The sequence below is a fragment of the Solea solea genome, chromosome 9 (genome assembly GCF_958295425.1).
Source record: "Solea solea chromosome 9, fSolSol10.1, whole genome shotgun sequence".
In the NCBI taxonomy this organism is placed as follows: domain Eukaryota; kingdom Metazoa; phylum Chordata; class Actinopteri; order Pleuronectiformes; family Soleidae; genus Solea; species Solea solea.
In genome coordinates this window covers 17,102,944-17,123,046 of record NC_081142.1, presented here as the reverse complement: position 1 = coordinate 17,123,046, position 20,103 = coordinate 17,102,944, and the positions used below count along the sequence as shown (strand labels likewise).

The window sequence follows — 20,103 nt, the reverse complement described above, 5'->3', positions numbered from 1 at the left end:
TTACAACCCAGAAACTCTCAGTGAGGTCAGACTCTGTCGTGGCCAATTCACGTGCCTGTCCACTCTTGGCGTTGTTGTCCTTGACTATGCCCAGAACGCGAGTCATTCAGTATATTAAGGTTGTCAGCTGACCTCTGTTTTGGCACCTAACTCAAACCTGACCAAAGAAAGAAGAAAGAAACCCCAAATCTTAACGCTGTCCCCGCCTCGCAGTACACTGTACAGTAAGCACAATATTAGTGTGTGACTGTGCAGTATATGAACCCGCAGACAAGCACAGACGACATGAACACATAGATTGAGAGAGGACCTGGTCCTTCAGCTGAATATTGTTGCAGTTAGTCCTTGTTTGTTTTTAGGAGCGCAGGAGCCCGTAAATGATCTTTTATTGGAACATTCAGGAGCCACATCCTCTCCAGACTGTTTTGAAAAGGCAGCACGTTGGGAAAAAAACACTGTGCGTCTGCATGTACATGTCAGATTTTCTTTTTCGGCCTGCATGTTATTTTATCCATTTGATTATTGTGCGTGCATGTGTGCGTGCATGTGTGTGCGTGCGTGCGTGTGTGTGGTTTTAGTCCTCCCTGTGATTTCTACCAAAGTTAAAACCGACATAAATATCACTTGCTGCACATAAGCCGTCTCCCAGGAAAGGATTAACTCCACTAATCTAATTGTCTGACATTTATTGTGGTCTGGAAGTCTCGTTTCTGACGTTGTTTTCAGATCTACCTTTCTGTTGTGCCCACATTCCTTCAAAATGCCTTATCTGCGTCAAACTCATAAAGCGATGGCCTTATTATCTTTCCCCATAATCCTTCCAAACGTCAAATAGCAGAGTGCCAGATGGAAGTTTTATGTGCAGGCAGAGGAATCACTATAGTCTATAACTCATAAGTACAGTCATCCGTGAGTCATTGGTTAGTCTTGCTGCGGCGTTATTTTCTGTTATCATCGTGTCAGTGCGTTCATTTGATCGAAATTAATGATGCCAAATAAAAGCAAGGGTTTTTTAGTTACGGGGGCAGGGATTTGCATTAAAATCCAGATTTGTCCTTGAAGATGTTACAGAATTGATTCGTTGGACAAAGACATGCAAAAACATCTTGTCAGCAGCTTGTTTGACTGCGTGATTGTGGCGTGTGGGTATAAGTTGAACAACCTAAAGTTTGTTTTCTGTCCCGCAGACGTATGACGGCATCGTGTGTGAAAAGGAGATTATTTATAGACTCTGTCGTGCACAGATGTTTCCCGCTGCACAATGCAGTGTTTCGAGCGACTCCTAATCGCTCTCATCAAGGTTTCTTCCATTTTCCCCAGAAAGCTGCGCTTGTGTGTTCGAACATGTGTATTCTTGTTCCTCCAGCATCGTCAGTACACAGTCAGCCAAGAACATGGGTCCTCCTGTCTGTCTTTAAGTGTCTGCCTTGTGTGTGCTCAGAGTGGGGTCTGTGATCTGGGCAAATAAATCATGCGTGTGTGTTTGTGTGTGGCAGGTGGGTTGCTTTGCTTTTGGCGACCCCCCCCTCCTTTTCTTTTTGGACTCTTTGCTTTCCTGTTATTATTATTTCCACACGGACGTTCGCAGGCAGCCTGGAGTCAAATCAAGGAATGTTGTTTCTTTTTTTAAAACACAATTTTTCTTTTTTTCTTTTCTTTTTTTTTTTACAACAGCACAAATATAACAAGAGGGAAGTTTGTTCGATAGCTCCAGGGGAAAATATATTTATGAAAATAAATGTGCTCTTGTGTCTAATTTGAGGGACCTGGTTTTGATCATGTTTTTATATTTTGCTATTCATGAGTGATTAAAGGCGTATTAGAGAAGATCAATACTTGCTATGCTAAGATAATTCGGGACACAAAGTCGAGTGTTCCGCACAATAACAAATAACATAGCATGTCATTTATATTTTTTTAGGTCACCTTCAACTCATGATGTGGAGAATAAATGTGTCAGTGTGTGTGTGTGTGTGTGTGTGTTTTAACCCGTCAAAGCCAACTTGTGGTTATTGCGGTATTTTCACTCGCGCTGTTTCAGGAAGCCGAAGAATCTGCGTCTCTGTCGCCAGAGAGCAGAGAGTGCGAAGAACACCTGTACATATTTTCCCAATTTTTGTTCGGTTTTTGCTTTATACTGTTAAAATTTCAAATTTGACATGCAAATGATTTTTTCTAAATACAGTTTTTTGTTTATCTTCATTTTAAATTGTTAATACACTATTTTTACATGCAATAGATTGTAAATAACTGCCAGATATTCAAAGTTATTTTGTTAAAATGGGCAAAAGCACTTAGTTTCGGGACATTTTGAGGCTTGGGTTTTTAAAGGGTTAAGAGGCGATTCAAGAGAACTGCTGCTACTAATTAAATCTTTGTGATAAATTAAATTATGACAGCAAGATAGAGACACTAAAAAAACAAAAAAAAAAACAAATGTGGAGGGAAAGTGGAAGAGAGAGAGCCATCTTTGAAGCAAACTGGCTCCATTTTGACAGGTGAGAGAGAAACGGCGTCATAAACGTCATAAAGCCTGTGCTGCCAAAGTCAATGGTGGCAGCTTCGACATAGTAGCTCGGCATGTAACCATGGCAACGACATGAACCACAACGAATCAAAATGGCACAGGAATGAGTCACCCCCGCAGAGACACATGATCTTGAATCAGCCTCAGACTCTCTGGGACTATTGCGGTGATAACTCCGGCAAAACTCGCCCCGCTGTCACATGATGAACCATCTCCTCCATTTTAAGCTACGACCTCTATTATTGCAGCGTGATGAGATCATAACAGATGGTTAGCAGCAGCAGCAGCAGCAGCAGCCTGTGGTTGACATGCTGGTAGCACTGGAGGTACAGTATCCAGGAGACGCTACAGATTCAAAACAAGGAGCATGTATCTCCGTCTCTCCTCGAGTCGGGTCCTTCTTTCCCCTACTTTGTTATGTTTTGCAGGGATAAGTTAAACAAAGTCGTCCCACCTTCCTCCTCCTCCTCCTCACCTCTGTGGTCTGCTGTGTGATCCCCGCGCTCCCTTTGTTTATGTGTTCATGTATCTGTGTAAATACCACCGGGTTTATGTTTAGTTGTCAGAGACATATTCGCCCTCCTGTTCCCGCTAATTGACAGCACGACTGACACCCTAATATCCTTCAGTCCTCTGGGGGGGGGGGGGGGGGCGGGGGAAGTGATGTCACCAGGTCGGGGGCATTGTGAGGAGTGACTGGATTGATGTCGGCTCCGTCCCTGCATGTCAAATCACAGACTGTGTGCCAAGCCTGTTATTAAAAGTCTTCGGCGTTGTGACTTCCAGCCTGTGTGGGCAAAGACTGAGCTGAAAACAAATTCTTCAGCAGAGACTTCAAACACCAGCATCTTCTTTTATTCGATCTGGAGTCGGTCTTAGATTCACTGACAGGTTAACATACAGTAAGTGTAGAAACTTTCTATCTCAAATCAAGGATTGTTGTTTCATGAAAGCAGTGGCCACCGCAAAGTGCTCTGACTCATTGCTAGTTTGAAACAAATACAAGAACTTTTGGCCCTGTCCAATGTGTGTAAGAACATCTTTTGCAATGTGTGTGTGTGTGGACGGTGTATTTCTGCGGTTTTCGCAATAACTTTCCCAAAGCAGTTAAATCTGTCATCGCAGTGTTTTGGCATCAAATGAGAAATTTATAGTCGTAAAAGTTTGATTTTAAATATGGAAACCAAGGCAGTGTGTTGCAGTTATTGTTTTAATGATGTCCTCTCAGCATCATCTCTTCTACTTCCTTCCTCTCTCTTCCTCTCTTCCTGAACGGCGGTTACGCGCAGGCCTTCTCTTTCTTCGTTCTCTCCCACTAGCAGCGTCTCAGTTGTCACAGGCCACTGGCAGCCACAGACCCCATTCAACCTCCACCTCTGGGGGCCATTTTGGCTTCTTGTCAGTGAGAGATTGTTACTTACAGTAACCACACGTGTATTTTCTCATTCTCCCATGATAATTGAATTACCGAGAGAAAAAAAAAAAAAAAAAGTAAGTAAGACTTTTTTTTAATCATTCTAAATTAACCAGCTACCTCAAATGCACTGATGTCAGCCTTTTTCTAGGAGTTTTAGAGAAACCTAAACGTGAGGAGATCTTTTTAAAACTGTGTCATTTTTTCCCGAGAGATACACAAAACTAAATATGTGCAATCTCAACAAAATCACATCAGCTGTATGGATCGTTCAGGGAGTTCATTCCTTGGTTTTCTCTGTCATTTCAGTGCATTGGGGCAGTGGAATTTCAGTATCTGTGGTCACTTTTTCTGGACCGTTCGTAAGCAGGCAGGGTTGAACATGCACAGGTCAAAGGCAACTAAATGTAAAGAAATACACAGAAACCTGTGATTAAGAACTTAAAACTCTGGAGGGAAGTATTATATCTTTTAAATAATGAGGAGATGAAATACACAGACAGACACACACACCGCAAGATGACTCAGTGTTACCAACTGCATGTTCTCATCATTTTATTTCTATTTCCTTATTACAGGAAGCCGTGTCTCATTTTTATTTGTGAGTTCCCCCCAACCACTAGGGGTCGTATATAATTTCTTCTATTTTTCCTGAGGCTGACACCGGCCCTGGGTCATGCTGGGTTTTTTGAGGTCACCTGTCACTTTACTCAGGTGTTGCTGATTGAGGGGGCAAACTGTTTTCTACTTTTCTATGATTTCAGACACTAAGAAAGAAGTGAGTGCACATAAAAGCAAACAATCAGCAGCTAGTAGTAGAGACTTAACCGCTGCATATCATTTTGAAATCTACTTTTAGTAAAAATGCCCAGTGATAACACTGCAGAGCCAAAGAGAGAAAATATGTACCGTGAAAAACACAATCATGGCCTTTTATGAACACACTTCCTGACTTAATTTGTCCCACTGTATTAAAAACCCACGTCTGGCACACGTTGAGGGGCATCCCTGCTCCAGGATATGACAGCTGTGACCTCCTGCAGCTCATCTCCTCCTCACTCAACACCCACAGCAGCTCTGAGAAAAGGAGACCCTGAAATCTGAAAATGTCAGCGGGAGCAGCCCCCTCGTCGTCCCCTCGTCCACATCCTCACCCTCAAATCTCTCACTCGTCCAATTTTCCCTTTCCGAGAGTGTCGGGTTTCTCAGCCTCTTGACCCCAAAACTCATCACACTGCCGTCAAACTAAACCGACCACACCAACTCGTTAATGAGAAATGTCCAAGTTTACACACTCGCAGCCTCAAGACTTCCTCTGTAATTAAAAAAAAAAAAAAAAAGGAACCAATGGTTTGATTATTCTGGAATAATCCGAGGAATGTGTGAAAGTAGTCATGTCACCATGTATTTCAACCTACTTTAAGTGTGTAAATAGGTCACAAAGACCAAAGAGATTAATGGTGTTTTGGCATTGTTTGAATATATGTATACATAATGTAGTACCTTTGAAATAGTATTATGTTCGTGTACATCTATCGCCCGCATGACTCAAAGGAAATATACATGTGGATGTGAAACAGTGGTGCTGGAAAAATAGCGTGGCCGTGCTAGCATGTGCTTCCCTGAATAAATAATGAGGCTGGCGGATGAAATTGGTCAATGAATCAATGTCCTAAATACTTTGTTTATGTTCCGTGGTAGGGCTCGCCTTTCTGTTTAGATCTGGATTATATTGGTTTCTCAGACAAGAAAAAAAAAGACCTTCCCCTTGCAATCAACTGTTATAGCGCGTTGCGCCGCATGGCCCGTGGTGTCGGTGTGTAAAATAAAAGAGCCCTAAAAAGAGCCGTTCGCTGTTTACACAAATAGCAACCACATTTTGGCTCTCGCTGCCCTGGGACAGTTTACACAGGCACACGGGAGTAAATGTATACCAGGGAAAGACTTTCTGGAAAACCTCAGATGTTCTCAAATGTGATTAGGGTTTTTGTTGGTGTGTGTCTCTCTCACCCATTACTCTCTTTAAACATGTTATAAGTCACTTATGCTGCTCCGGACACACACACACACACACACGCGTGCACTCACTGCTTTCTGTCTAATTTAACTTGAAAAGTGAATGACATTGAAACACGGAGAGCGACGAGGGGGACGTTCGTGAGCTGGTTCGGTCGAGGCCACTCGGACTGGCTTGAGTTGTAATTTGCCTCCGGGGATCTGGCTGAACTGTGGTGGAGCGTCAACTCTCCCTTGTCATTTTCCTGTCTGTGTGTGGCTTGATGTTAGTTTGGATGTGTGTGTCCACTGTCTTTGGTGACGCATGACCAAGCGAACCTGGATGCTGTCCAACCCTCGCTGGACAGTTTATCCTCTCTGTGTGTTTTCTCCTGCTCAGTAGAAGGAGCCCATTTTCTTCTCTTCTCTTACAAATTTAATGCTAGATATGATTTGCACCTAAAATTAAAAAAAAAAAAAGGAGAAGCTCTTTGCCAAAGGAAAATATCTGTACATGTAGCAGTTTGTGGTTTGATGAAGGGGTGCAAAGCCGTCTGCAGGCACACCGCAACATGAACTCATTATTTCTGATATCCACATTTTAGTGGGAAATTACATATTCCAAGGATAAAATCGGCTTAAACACGTATTAAGCTGTAAATTCAATGTTACTGTATCTCTGTGGAATCAACAGTATGCCGTGTGTGTGCATACGTGTGTGTGTCTCCATGTCTGGAAATCTCATTTACATCTGCACGGACAAGGACAGAGTCAGAAATTTGACCTTGACCCTTCACGGTCCACAGAGAGAAGGAACCCTGGTGTCTCACGTCAGATGTAGTCGTCTTTTCCTGTCACTTCAGTCGTTTAAATCACTTTCGTTTGTGTTAACATGTGGAAACCATTGTCGTCTTGTTTTCAGGTGCATCTCCACTGAGTTTTATTGCACTTTTTTACAGTTTGTGGTGTCATTAGTGTAATTCACACATCGTAGCCGCTCCAGTAAACTAACTTTATTCACAACAACAAAGGCAGCGAACTTTGAACGGGTGATAATGAAGCATTAAGCCACAAGTGTTTTTTGTTGTTGTGTTTTTTACAGTTTGCCACAAGTTGTTAGAGTATTATTTATTATTTGTCAGTAACCATGTCTCCCTCGTTTATTATTTGTTAGTTAGCGGCCACTCTAAAGGCTTCATCTGTCTTTTTTTCCCCCCTTTTTTTTTTATTTAATTTTGAAGTGTTTCCAGAACTTTCAGTGTTGTCAGACTTTAAATGAAGAGCTTTCTGTTTGTCATTATTCCAGCAACAACTAGTGTCCGAAGCATGAGGATGTACTTTCATTTAGCCACAAGCTACAAGATGGGGGGTTGTGTGTGTGTGTGTGTGTGTGTGGTTACTTGTTTTTGTTACCTCTTGAGGACCTTTTTCTGGCATTAACATTTGACCTTGTCCGCACTCGAAGTCCTTATAGGGAACAAAACCTGCCCCTGATGAGGCAGAACCCCATTTCTTAGGAACTGGTTAAGATAAGGGCTAAAGCGAGCTGTGCAAACCTGTGTGTGTGCACACCATATATTGTGGTTGTGCCTGGCCCTCATATGGCACAACTTAAAGCACATGACACAGTTCTGAACTCACACTGAGCAAATCGCCTGCAAGTCAGCATGTGGTGTTTGTGTGTGTTGTGTTTATGTGCAGGCATGTGTGTGTGTTGTGTGAGTGTGTATTCAATATGAAACACTGAAACAGATCAGAAAAAATGCAACCTGGGATGTAAAGTGAGGAGTCAACGTTGCGTTGTTGTTGTGAAAACATGATCATTAACCACCTCTCTTTATCTTTGCCTCTCTTTCTCTCACCACATGTTTCAAATTGTGGCTCATGGTGAAGCCATAAACAATAAAGTCAAACAGCCCAAAATTCATTTTGATTCAGTTGTGAGTGAGTGAGTGAGAGGGAGAGAGACGGCAGTAACATGTCTTTGCTGAAGGGAAACCTCCTCTTATTTTACCCACAACTTAGAAACAGCAGTTCTTTCCACTCAGGGCATCCAGTCGCTTCTGCCTGATAGACGAAGAGATGCTGACACCTAGTGGCCTTTCTGTGTATTGCAGTGTATTAAAAACTTTAAACCTGACCATCACTGACACCATTCATTCACACTTCTCTCCCTCTCTCTCTCTCTCTCTCTCTCTCTCTCTTCCTGTGTTCCTCTATGTTTCAGGGAGGAATTTGACGAGGAGGGATTCTGCCAGCCGTACAGAGGCATAGCCTGCGCGCGCTTCATCGGGAACCGCAGCATCTTTGTGGATTCGCTGCAGATGCAGGGCGAGATTGAGACCCAGATTACAGGTGAGAAATAATCTGTTAAACTCTGTTTTTGACATTATAAACTAGGTAGATGGCTGTAATGCATATTATACTGTTTTCCCTCTGCAGTACATCGGTATTTGTAGATCGTAAAGTTTTATCTGAACAGATGCCGTGTAATTTTTTCTGATGCGTCACAAACTTGATGAATTGCACAGTTTGGACATGGTTGTTGCCCTGACAACAAACATTAAAATTGTTATTAAGAACAAACAGTCTGTTCCCTCCCAGGAGGTTTTTTGCCTGAAAAGTTTATAGCCTCCTTTAAAGTGGTCTCAAACGTTTGGATCCCACGGTTTGTCTTTATCAACCGGTTCTGATAAAGCACTTCTGTAAATCTGCGTTTCCCAAGTCAATGAAAACATCCTGTTGAATCAGGACTGGTACAGTAAGGTAAACCATAATTAATATGCATCACATGTGGCGTTCAAAGGAAGTTCCGCAGGGTCACTGCTCTGTATATGGAGCCCACATGGCCCACATATTGCACTTTCTTTCATACGGTTCTACGCAACTGTGTGTGCGCGTCTGCCTCTGTGTTTTTGTTCTGTGCACTCGCATGCAAACTTCCTCAGAGGTCAGTTTAATGTGTATGTTATTGATTACGTCCGTGCAGCTGTCAGCTTTCCCCCCTCGAACTGTTCAGCGTAGCAAAGGGGCCATGAACCCAGTTTGCCATCGGAAACATCAAGGACACGTAATAATTGAGATTTACGACGCCACATAGCTGCAACAAATAGGAATCTTGTGAAACTTGAATTTCGTAGCCAGAAAATCCACATCCAGTAGCTGTTCACCGTCCAAACGTTAATGTCACCTTTGCTTATCTTTATTATCCTTGTATTCAAGTGACATATTATACTGTAGAAGCATTTGGAAAACAGCCAACTTTACTTATCTACTCTGTAAATGGTTTTCTTTTCTTCTCGGCCCCAATGACAACCACAGGATAAGCATATGTTTGCAATAACTGTGCAGAATGACAATGAATTATGCATTTAGTGTTGTAGCTTTCATTGACAGTCGTTGCAAGTCCCTTTGAACCTTTATGTGTAGATGCTCTGAAGTTAGCACCAGTGTGGGCACAGTGTTGCTCACTCATAATGGCTTACATTTACATTTAAAGGAATACTTCACTGATTTTCATTTAGCTTTGTATTACTAGAATAGGGGTAGTATTTTCGAAAAATTGTGCTTCCCAACCTCAGTTTCCCCTGAGTCGAGAAATATCTTTATTCTTTTTTTAGTTACGTGCCCACCAGTGACACTTGGTCCTGTTAGCATAACAGTTAGCAAAGATGGCGGACACTGTTTACATTCTGAGGAAACTGAGGTTGGGAAGCACAATTTTTCAAAAATACTAGCCCTATTGTACTAATACAAAAGCAAAACGCAAATCTGTGAAGTATTCCATTAAGCATTTGGTAGACACTTTTATCCAAAGTGACTTAGAAAAGAGGAGTAAACTACATAGAAGAAGTCTCGGAAAGAAATGCACTTCTTGAAGATAGACAGGGACGCCCGTGTTCTGATAGTAGTCGAGGGGTAACATAAGCCTTTTTCTTTCCACAAATGTAGGAACCACTGAACCAAGGTTTTCTCTGAAATAAATTTTCATTCATTCCTCTTACATTGAAACAACAGGGAAACCTTTTATCTAAGTGCTATATGTATGCATAAAGTAATAAAAAACTGTATCTAATACCCCCTTTGCATCACCTTGTTCCCAGCGGCCTTCACTATGATTGGCACGTCCAACCATCTGTCCGACCGCTGCTCCCAGTTTGCCATCCCGTCTCTCTGCCACTTCGCCTTCCCGACGTGCGACCGCAGCTCGGGAGCGGACAAACCCCGAGACCTGTGCAAGGACGAGTGTGAGATCCTGGAGAACGACCTGTGCAAGACGGAGTACATCATCGCGCGCTCGAACCCTCTAATCCTGAAGAGGCTGAAACTGCCAAACTGTGAGGACCTGGCTGCCTCCGAGAGTCCAGAGGCTGCAAACTGCCTGAGGATAGGCATCCCCATGGCCGAGCCCATTAACAAGAGTAAGACCAGCTGATCCCATGACTTTATTTATTACATCTATTTGTTACAACCATTTATTTTTACTGAATGAAGAGAGAAGCCTTTAAACTTTATACACAAACAAGTAAAGTACAACCTTGTCTTGGCTTCCAGATCACAAATGTTACAACAACAGCGGGTCAGACTACCGTGGGACAGTCAGTATGACAAAGTCGGGGCGCCAGTGTCAGCCGTGGAACTCCCAGTATCCTCACAGCCACACCTACCTGGCTATTCGCTACACCGAGTTAAACGGCGGGCACTCGTACTGTCGCAACCCGGGGAGCAAGCACGAGGCCCCCTGGTGCTTCACACTGGATGAAGGAGTTCGCATGGAGCTTTGTGAAATTCCCATCTGTGGTGAGAGAATTTTCTTTAGTAACAGAACAACAGAATGGCGTATTACACAGAATTACACAGATCTGATATTATTCCCCTCTCTCTCTCTCTCTCTCTCCCACCATCTGTCTCCGTAGACCATAAAGACAGGTCTGGCGGCGGCAACATGGAGATCTTGTACATCCTGGTTCCCAGTGTGGCCATCCCATTAGCCATCGCCTTGCTGTTCTTCTTCATTTGTGTGTGCCGCAACAATCAGAAGTCCTCCAGTCCTCCTGCCCCTCGCCAACCCAAACCAGTGCGAGGACAAAACGTGGAGATGTCCATGCTCACAACGGCATACAAGCCCAAGGTAGAGAGCTGCACATTCACAGCATGGGACACTGTAAATTCTTTCGGTGCCTTATTGAGCCGAGCTGCACTGATGTACAGTCAACATTTTTGACAACACATGGTGTTGGTTCTGGTTCTGGTGCCAAGATCCAGTTCACCACCAACATATAACCATGTCTTCCTTGAGCCATAACCGACATCTACAGAAGTTTTCATCCAAATTCATGCTTTACTTTTTGAGATATGTTGCACACAAACAGAAACATAACCTCCTTGATGAAGCAAACTAATAAACTGCTAAGTGTGTGTATAGTTGTGCGTGCTACTCAAGTGGGAGCAGACTGCGTAAAGAGTCCAACCCACTTTGAACTGGGATACGTTGCAGCATGCTGGGGTGACTGGGTTCTTAGTGCTTACGTGAGTGTGTGTCTGTCATCAAGTCCAGGAAAGTTCATCTGCACCTCTTTTCCTTTGTTTATCTCTCCCACCGTTGCTTCTTCCACCTCTCACTCAGCCCATCTTTCCGTGTCACTCTTCTTCTATCTCTCCCTCCGTCCTTTTACCTCTGGAAGTCATCTTTTCTATTCTCCACTCTTTCTTTCCTCCCCTGTCCCTTTCATTGAGCCTCTTTGTGATGTAGAGTATCAAGCCTCTGCTCTGCCCGTCAACACTTAGCTCACATGAGGATCTGTATCGTATTTCTTTCAAGGTTGCGCATCATGAGTCATATCATGTTTGTTTATCCTTCTCCACATAATCTTGGGGGCGGGAGGGGGTGGGGGGGTACTTATCTGGACAGTGTGTCTGCCTGTGCAAAACCAGAGCTGAGACTCAAGGTGACGTGTATGAAATTACCATCAACAGCCAGAGCAAGAGCTGCAAAATGTCACACAAGCGTCAGAAGCTATTAATATCTTTCGCTGTATTCCGTTGTCTTGCCGTGGAACAAATCATTCGCTGACCCAAATAGGGAAAATGTTTTGATGACGACACTGGAGTTTATGGTACATCAGATTACGTTTTTCAGAGTGACAAGTGTGCAGTTGTGGGATTACACAGTTCAGGTCCGATTTCCATAACATGTATCTAACATGATACCTGATGTTGTGACATACAGACAGGCTGATATGTCATTTCCACTTTGGTACAGTGGTAAACTCTCTTGTCATATCATTTACAGTATCTGTACTTTTGCCAAAAGGTGTGTCCCTCCTCTCTACCCCTCTAATCTACAGCTTTCGGGTAGACTGCTACCCAGCAGGCTTTGCTGCAAGGGGGCACCCAGGGGTCACTGCCTGTGACAGTCCATTTAGACACACATAAGCATATTCACGCGCTCACACGCACAAACCTGCGGTGGTGTGAGGAGGATCTGAGGGTTTGGGTGTGGGGAGGAAGGAAGGGGTGAAACAAATCCCAAACGAAAAACATCTGCCTGTCTCTCTCTCTCTCTCTCATAACATCAGCGAGGCCCATACTCCTTTCATATATACACACACACACTCCACCACCCCCATCAGAGCAGTGTGTGTGTGTGTGTGTGTGTGCGCATATGTGTGTCCTGCTTGCTGAGGAATTTCTAGAGTGCCTGGAATTTGAACATTTCTGCCAACCTCTCCTCACCTTTTATCCTCCCCCAAGTACAGCTACACACACACACACACACACACGTTACCGCGCCCTCTGTGTGTCTGTATCACCTACAGCAAGTGTTCAGACTTTTTACTCGTATTTACAATGAATGAACTCTTGTTTGTGTCTTTGAATGATGGCTTTATTGATATAGATGTAAATGTAACCACATTTTTTTTTTACCTCTTTTTCGACAATGATCTAGTATACTTGTTATATGTTATTATTATTATTATTATTATTATTATTATTATTATTATTATTATTATTATAATACTATATAGACATAGTGGAGTGAATGTTTCTTGCCTTGTCGGCCTTGTTGGATTTAGCATTTCAAATAAACCACCAGTGTGAATCCTTCTCACTGATCTTTAAATACCGTCTCTCACAGAGAAAGGTAAAGCACTGTCAGCTGATTCTTCCGTTTTACTGACATAGTAAGTAAATGCTCTTCCTATATGCTGCCAACTTCTGCATTCAATTACAACACACAGCTGTCAGATTGCACGACTTCTTCTCAAAGTCTTAAAGGGGAGTCATTGTTGTTTTTTCTTTTACATCACTCCCATCACTGATCTCATTTCTCCGTTTTGTCTTTTTCTCTCTCTGCAGAGTAAATCTAAAGAGCTTCCTTTGTCAGCCGTGCGCTTCATGGAGGAGATGGGCGAGTGCACTTTGGGGAAGATCTACAAGGGTCACCTGTATCTGCCTGGCATGGACCAGGCACAGCTTGTGGCCATTAAAACCCTGAAGGACATCTCCAGTACCCAGCAGTGGGGAGACTTCCAGCAGGTACACAGTGACTTTGGCTTTTCGCTATCACATCTCTAAGGCAGAGGTCGCAAACTTGCAGCCCCACCACTTAATATCAAGTTATAATGAGTTCATTTATCATAAATACGTTTATATTGTGAACTATGAATCATTCCATATCAAAATAAGCACTTTTATTTTGAACCTGTGTGAAATGTGATCATAAATGTTATTATTTCGATAAAGAATTTGACATTTTTTTCAAAGTTTGAGACCCCTGCAGAACTTCATGATTCAGTTTAAATTCCAAAGCTTTTATGTGCAAACCCACCACACTCTTCAATCACAATTCAAGGCATTTGTTTTCTTTCTCCACTTCAGCAAATAATAGTGTTCCATCAAATATGATCCCCCAACAATTATTGAGATAGATTGAGTTCCACTGTGAATGTGAGGGGACAACAAATCTGTCGACACCTGTCATACTACAGACTAAGCAGAATAATTCATGTTAGTTATAATAATAATAATACTAATAGTAAAATCATACTTATACATTTGTAATAGTTATACAAATACAATGGCATTGTTTTATTACTTTATGATTTGTTCCTACAGAGATCATGTGTAAGATTTCTGCATTAAAATATCTAAAATGACAAAACTAATCTTATATTTTTCTTTCCAACACTCTTTAAATCCGTAGAGCTCAGTATTTCTGTCCAAGGTAGTGAACCGTTTCATTTTATCCACTTTACCATATCTGTTTTAACTTCCAGGTTTCACAGATAGTTATTCATCACAGCTATGGTGGTAAAAACAACAAAAACTGATTGTATTTTTATGCACTTTTTTAAGTTACAAGACTTACTATGAACAAAAAACTTAAAAACTTGTTTTATTTATTTTTAATGACCTCTCATGGCTCTCCTGCATTACCTACATGGCCCACCAGGGGGATGCAGTTCAGTTCTTTTGTAATCACTACTGTAAGGGAGAGGGTCATACAGATAGTATATACAGTGTAAGGGATTTAAGGGAAAGTTTACAATAAGCCTTATCTTAAGAAAGAAAGAAAGGAAGAGAATAATATAGAATCTCTAAATAGCGTCATTTTTAATTTGCACATGTGTCAAACAGGTGAAATGTAATACGAGTCTAAAGTATTGCAACTTCTTTCCCTTCAGGAAGATCATGCCTCCCACAAGACTTGAAGCATGACTTGTTATATTTCCACAGGAGGTGAACGTGGTGGGAGATGAGAGACTGTGTATGGCTGGAAATCACTCAACAGTGGATGAATTGGCTTGAAATAGTTCCAAAAATAAATACTCTGACTCCCGACAGGTTGTCCAGACAGATTTAGGCATAAAGGATTGAAACGGACAGATTGGGTAAAACATGATCCTCGCTTTCCATTTGCAGTGAGTCGGACTGACCTAAATGTCTGGTATTTAAAGCCCGAATGTGGGCGTTTCTGTAGGAAACACCTCAGTAGTGCTGAAAAGTGGCCATAAATAGACGCTTCCAATCTCAAACGTGTCATTATTAACGTTGATTATCTGGGGGGTTTTTTTCTGACACAGGAGGCTGCAGTGCTGACAGAGCTCCAACACCCAAATGTGGTGTGTCTGCTGGGTGTGGTGACCCAGGAGCAGCCGGTCTGCATGCTCTTCGAGTTTCTCCCACAAGGCGACCTCCACGAGTTCCTCATCATGCGCTCGCCGCACTCTGACGTCGGCTGCAGCAGCGACGAGGACGGCACGGTCAAATCCAGCCTGGATCATGGAGACTTCCTGCACATGGCCCTACAGGTGCGATTTGAGAGCAGTTCAGCAGTTTTTCCTATTCTAAAGGTTTATTTAGAAGGGTTTATTTAAGAGATTGAATATACTATGTCTTTTCACAACTCACAAATTGAACCATAGTTTCCTTCTCGTTGTCACTTCACTTCAAAATCAGTGTCTATTCACGTTATTTCCAATTGCTTCTGTCAGTGCAATGTCTACAATAAACACAGACTTTAATAGTTCTTGTTTGTCTCCTTTAAATTTGAATCTGAACCAGGTGGCTGCTGGGATGGAGTACTTGGGGAGTCACTTCTACATCCACAAAGACCTCGCTGCACGCAACATTTTAGTTGGGGAACAGCTTCACGTCAAGATCTCAGACTTGGGTCTCTCCAGAGAGATCTACTCCTCAGACTACTACTGCGTCCAGCCTAAAACGCTGCTGCCCATACGCTGGATGTCCCCAGAGGCCATCACCTACGGCAAGTACACCACGGACTCGGACATGTGGTCGTTCGGCGTCGTGCTGTGGGAGATGTTCAGCTACGGCCTGCAGCCCTACTATGGCTTCTCCAACCAGGAAGTGATGGAGATGGTGAGAAAGAGGCAGCTGCTGCCCTGCCCTGAGGACTGCCCGCCAAGGTGTGTTCACGTTATAGTGTTAAAGTTCATGTGGATGTGCTTTCATCAAGTTTAGCCCACTATATTATTTTGGCAAAGAGAAAGAAATCAACTTTAAAATGAAGTTAAACACAATGATAACACATTTTCATTTCCATCTCGTAATAATATATCTTTAAACACATTTCCATTACTGTTCTGGATTAAACTGCTGTTCTTCATCCTAAAGCAGACTGTTCCATAATTTAACCCCCGAGATATTTTAAAGTTTCCCTCTTAGATTATATCCCTCTTGTCTTTCAACGTCTTTTATTTCTTGCTTTTAATATTATTTATTATTTTTAGAGCTTGTATTTTTAAGAAGATGAGTTTAAAATGGGTGCTGCAAATTACCAATTCAAAACAATTTAAGCAATTTACACATAGTCAATCCATTTCTTGCAGGCATAAACACTTAAAAAAAGGTTGTAAATCTCTTGTCTCGCAGGTTCTATGGTTTGATGACCGAGTGTTGGCAGGAGGGACCAGGACGTAGGCCGAAGTTCAAGGACATCCACGCCCGCCTGCGAGCCTGGGAGGGGCTTTCATCCCACGCCAGTTCGAGCACGCCCTCTGGTGGAGGTAACGCCACCACCCAGACCACCTCGCTTAGTGCCAGCCCCGTCAGCAACCTCAGCAACCCTCGTTATGCTGCCGCCGCGGGTTACCTCTACCCAGCCCAGGCTATTCCGTCACCAGGCCAGATGGCCGCCATTCCAGCCTGGACACCCATGGCTGTGCCCCAAACCCACCAGCGCTTCATCCCCGTCAACGGATACCCCATCCCGACGGGATACGCGGCTTTTCCTGCCCACTTCGCTCCCCCGGCTCCACCCACCAGGGTAATCCAGCACCACCTGCCGCCTCCGAAAAGCCGCTCGCCCAGCAGCGCGAGCGGCTCCACCAGCACGGGTCACGTCAGCGGCGTCCCCTCCACCACGGGCTCTAACCATGACGCCAACGTGCCCCTGCTCTCCCACTGCATCATGCCAGGGAGCGGCGGCGTTTCAGCCCAGATGTACGGACAAGTTACCCAGAAGGGGATGGGACAGCTGGGCCACGTTGATTCTGACGTACTGATGTACAATGACTCGGTCATCACCGCAGACCTGTAGACACACACACACACACACACACACATATGAGAAGTTCTGCCTCTCACCCAGGGACCTGGTGTAAACAAATCTAACCTGATCACGCAGAGACAAACAGAAACAGGTCTGGATGCACATGTGGGTGTGCAACAAACACTGTCGCAGCTACACAAGTATACACACAGCTGTTTGACACAGGTTCCAGCAAGTGTACTTACTACCATGGTTTGAAAAAAATGTTTGATATTTTAACCTCTTGTAAATACGGTACTTAAGTCCTGAATGAATGAAACACAAAGATATATATTCAAAAGAACATTTTTTTTTTTATATGGGAAAACACTTTAAGGGTGAAAAGTAGCATGAGCATCCTGTGTCTTTTCTCCCGTGTCGACGAGTCAAAGGTGTGTTTCGTGCAGGACGTTCATACGCGTGGCCTTTGAGCAGCGAGTGTGACCCGCTTCTCCAAATTGTTTCTGAACACGAAAATACAAAAGTATTCTTGTACAGCGAAAGAAAAGTGCATAAAGTGAGCAAGAACGGGAAGAAGCGAGAGATGTGGTGGGGTTTTACTGAGAAGACCAGTGTCCAACTCGCCAAATACAAGTAACAAGTAACCTTGCCATGAAACGAACTAAACTTTAGTTGTTTAGATTTTTCACATGGGAGCTTTTCCAACAAAAATACTTTTGTGCTGAATGTGACAACTGAATGTTTTCACTCCACCTCAAAGTGACTCTTCAGCAGCATGGACGCACACGTGGACCTTTGATTTCCCACCTCAGGACGTTACAGTCGCGTCCACGCTGAGACTGAACATTAGATTCTGCATCAGCTTCTCTCTCCACTTTCCTGAATGTTGTGCACCCTCTATCATTGTGTCTGCTCTCTTCATGGTCTCCGTCTTCTCACCTCGCAGCCAATGTTGGCTTCTGACGTCAACGCCGGCTGCAGAGAACCCTCCTCCAGATCTACACATGAAATCACACAGCAGTTTTATCCTCACAGGCAGTGCCAATTTTACTGTCAGTCACATTAACTGAAGTTTCAGGCCTATTTTTAAGAAAAAAAAAAGCTTTTTATTTTTTTTAGATTGGATTTGATATTTAAAGATTTTTTATTATTATTTGGTGCTTACATGTTGAAAGAATGTCCAGATTTTTTTTACAGGGCTTTGTCTTTGCATCATTTTTACTTCCCCTGTTTTACATTATGTATTGTGCAACTCATAATAGTTACATGCATGTGTGCATATATGCATTTACTCTGATAATCATGTTGCGATATGAAGACGTGTGTGTGTGTGCGTGTGTGTGTTAGGGCTGATAACTTCATCCAAATTTGATCTAAATCGCAATATTTGTTCAAGCTGAAATGTGCGTCAAAGTATCATTTGATATGAATTATTGTGTTTGTTTCTCACAGATCTGCACAAACATCACACTATAATAATCATTTTAAATGTGTTTTTTCCCCAAATGAAAAGGAGAATAAAGATGTAAAAAATGCCCATTCCCTCTGATATCGCGAATCATATCGCCATCACAATTCCTGTCAAAATAATCCCAATTAGGTATTTATTCAAAATCGTTCAGCCCTAGCATGTGTGTATGTGTGCGTGTGTTCTTGTATAATGTTACCTCTTTAGAACCTTTAAAACCAGTAGTCCTCATGGAGACCAAAACCTGGTCCTAATGTCTGAGGAACTGGTTACATTTGAACTGTTGTCACGTTAACTGGTCACATTTGATTAAGCTGAAGTCGATGCAGTGTCCTAAGAAGAATAGCTGTGTGAATATGTGTGTGTGTGTGTGTGTTTGGTAAATGAAAACCTCTCAGTCAACTGCAATGATCACATGATAATGGGTGATGAAGATGCACGACGAAATAGGAAGCTTTTGTTTGATGAGAAACATTTATTTTTAGAAGCAGCAGCAGCAGGAGAACGGGTTGTGGTCGTAGCTGTGTCGCAGACAATCATTTTGTCTTCGTGTGTTGCACTCGCTGCTGTCGTTTGTCGACTGCGTTACCAATCTGATGTATTTGTCAAGCACACGAGGATCTCGTGATGGCATGAAGAACAAAAGTTCCCAAGAGACATTTGCTGAATGTATAGATCAACAAGACTTCAGTATTAATCCCGTCCTAAAGTCACGCTGTAGAGTTCATATTTAAGTCACTCTGATTCATATTAGCCGGACTGAGCTTTAAATTTGAACGACATCACCGATGAACTCCCTGATGTTAAATCCAGTTCAAACGTATCTCAATCCTTCAAGTTTTCTTTTAGCTTTTTGTTTTTGTATCTTTTTTGTTTGTTTGATTTTTTCGTTTGGCACACATGGAGCTACCTAGGCATCTTGAGTTTGTGCACACGACCTCTATCATGGAAAGGACATACTGTGTGCGTGCGTGCGTGCGTGTGTGTGCGTGTGTGCGTGCTATAACAGTGCAAAAACCACTTGTACACAAGACTGTGAAGCTTAATCATGTCTAGGTTTTTGGTTGTTTGGCAAATGACGGAACCTCGTTCATTTCATTCTTAGATATTTGTTAAAGAACACGGAAAAACACATTTGATTTGAATTTGATAACGATGGACCCATCAGAAGGTTTACATTCTTAATCCTTTGACCAAGAGAGGCCTTTGTCTTTGTATTTTGTCCGAACATTTTTTGCACAAATGTTTTGTATTTTGCAAAATCATGTATTAAAATGATGTCGTTTGGTAAATAGCCTTGGGTAAGTCATGAGCATTCATTGTTCTTGCTTTCAACATTGTAATGGCAGTGTGATTCCACCGGGTGGCACCGGAGTCCTCAAGGATTTTTTTTTTTGCCTCATAATCTCAGTGACCACTGTTGGCCAGGTGGTGGCGCCCTTCAGCTGAGTCTTTGTTGTAGGCAAACATCAAACAGCTGGAAATAAGATCAGTCCAGCGAGAACTCGGCCAAAAATGTAAGAAGTGACTTAAGTTACTGTGCCTCTGTTCCTGCCTGCGTGTGTTTTCTCCCATTTCCTGCTCAAAGTCACATTTTGCACTTTGAAAGAGCCGTGTGTGTGTGTGTGTGTGTGTGTGCGTGTGTGCGTGTGTGTGTGTGTGTGTGTTGTATGGGTGTATTT

General features: G+C 42.8%; 1 protein-coding gene across 2 annotated transcripts in view; it reads left to right on the top strand.

Annotated features, from left to right (window-relative positions):
• Positions 1-19,715, top strand: part of ror1 (receptor tyrosine kinase-like orphan receptor 1) — a 124,550-nt gene extending 104,835 nt beyond the window's left edge. For both annotated transcript variants that reach the window (XM_058638091.1, XM_058638090.1), the window contains 8 exons: positions 8,164-8,291; positions 10,040-10,357; positions 10,491-10,736; positions 10,853-11,067; positions 13,296-13,475; positions 15,023-15,250; positions 15,504-15,868; positions 16,335-19,715. In XM_058638091.1, the coding sequence (XP_058494074.1) occupies positions 8,164-8,291; positions 10,040-10,357; positions 10,491-10,736; positions 10,853-11,067; positions 13,296-13,475; positions 15,023-15,250; positions 15,504-15,868; positions 16,335-17,001 (2,347 nt within the window). In that variant the 3' untranslated portion in view covers positions 17,002-19,715. The remainder of the gene's footprint in view (positions 1-8,163; positions 8,292-10,039; positions 10,358-10,490; positions 10,737-10,852; positions 11,068-13,295; positions 13,476-15,022; positions 15,251-15,503; positions 15,869-16,334) is intronic.
• The last annotated feature ends 388 nt before the right edge of the window (positions 19,716-20,103 follow it).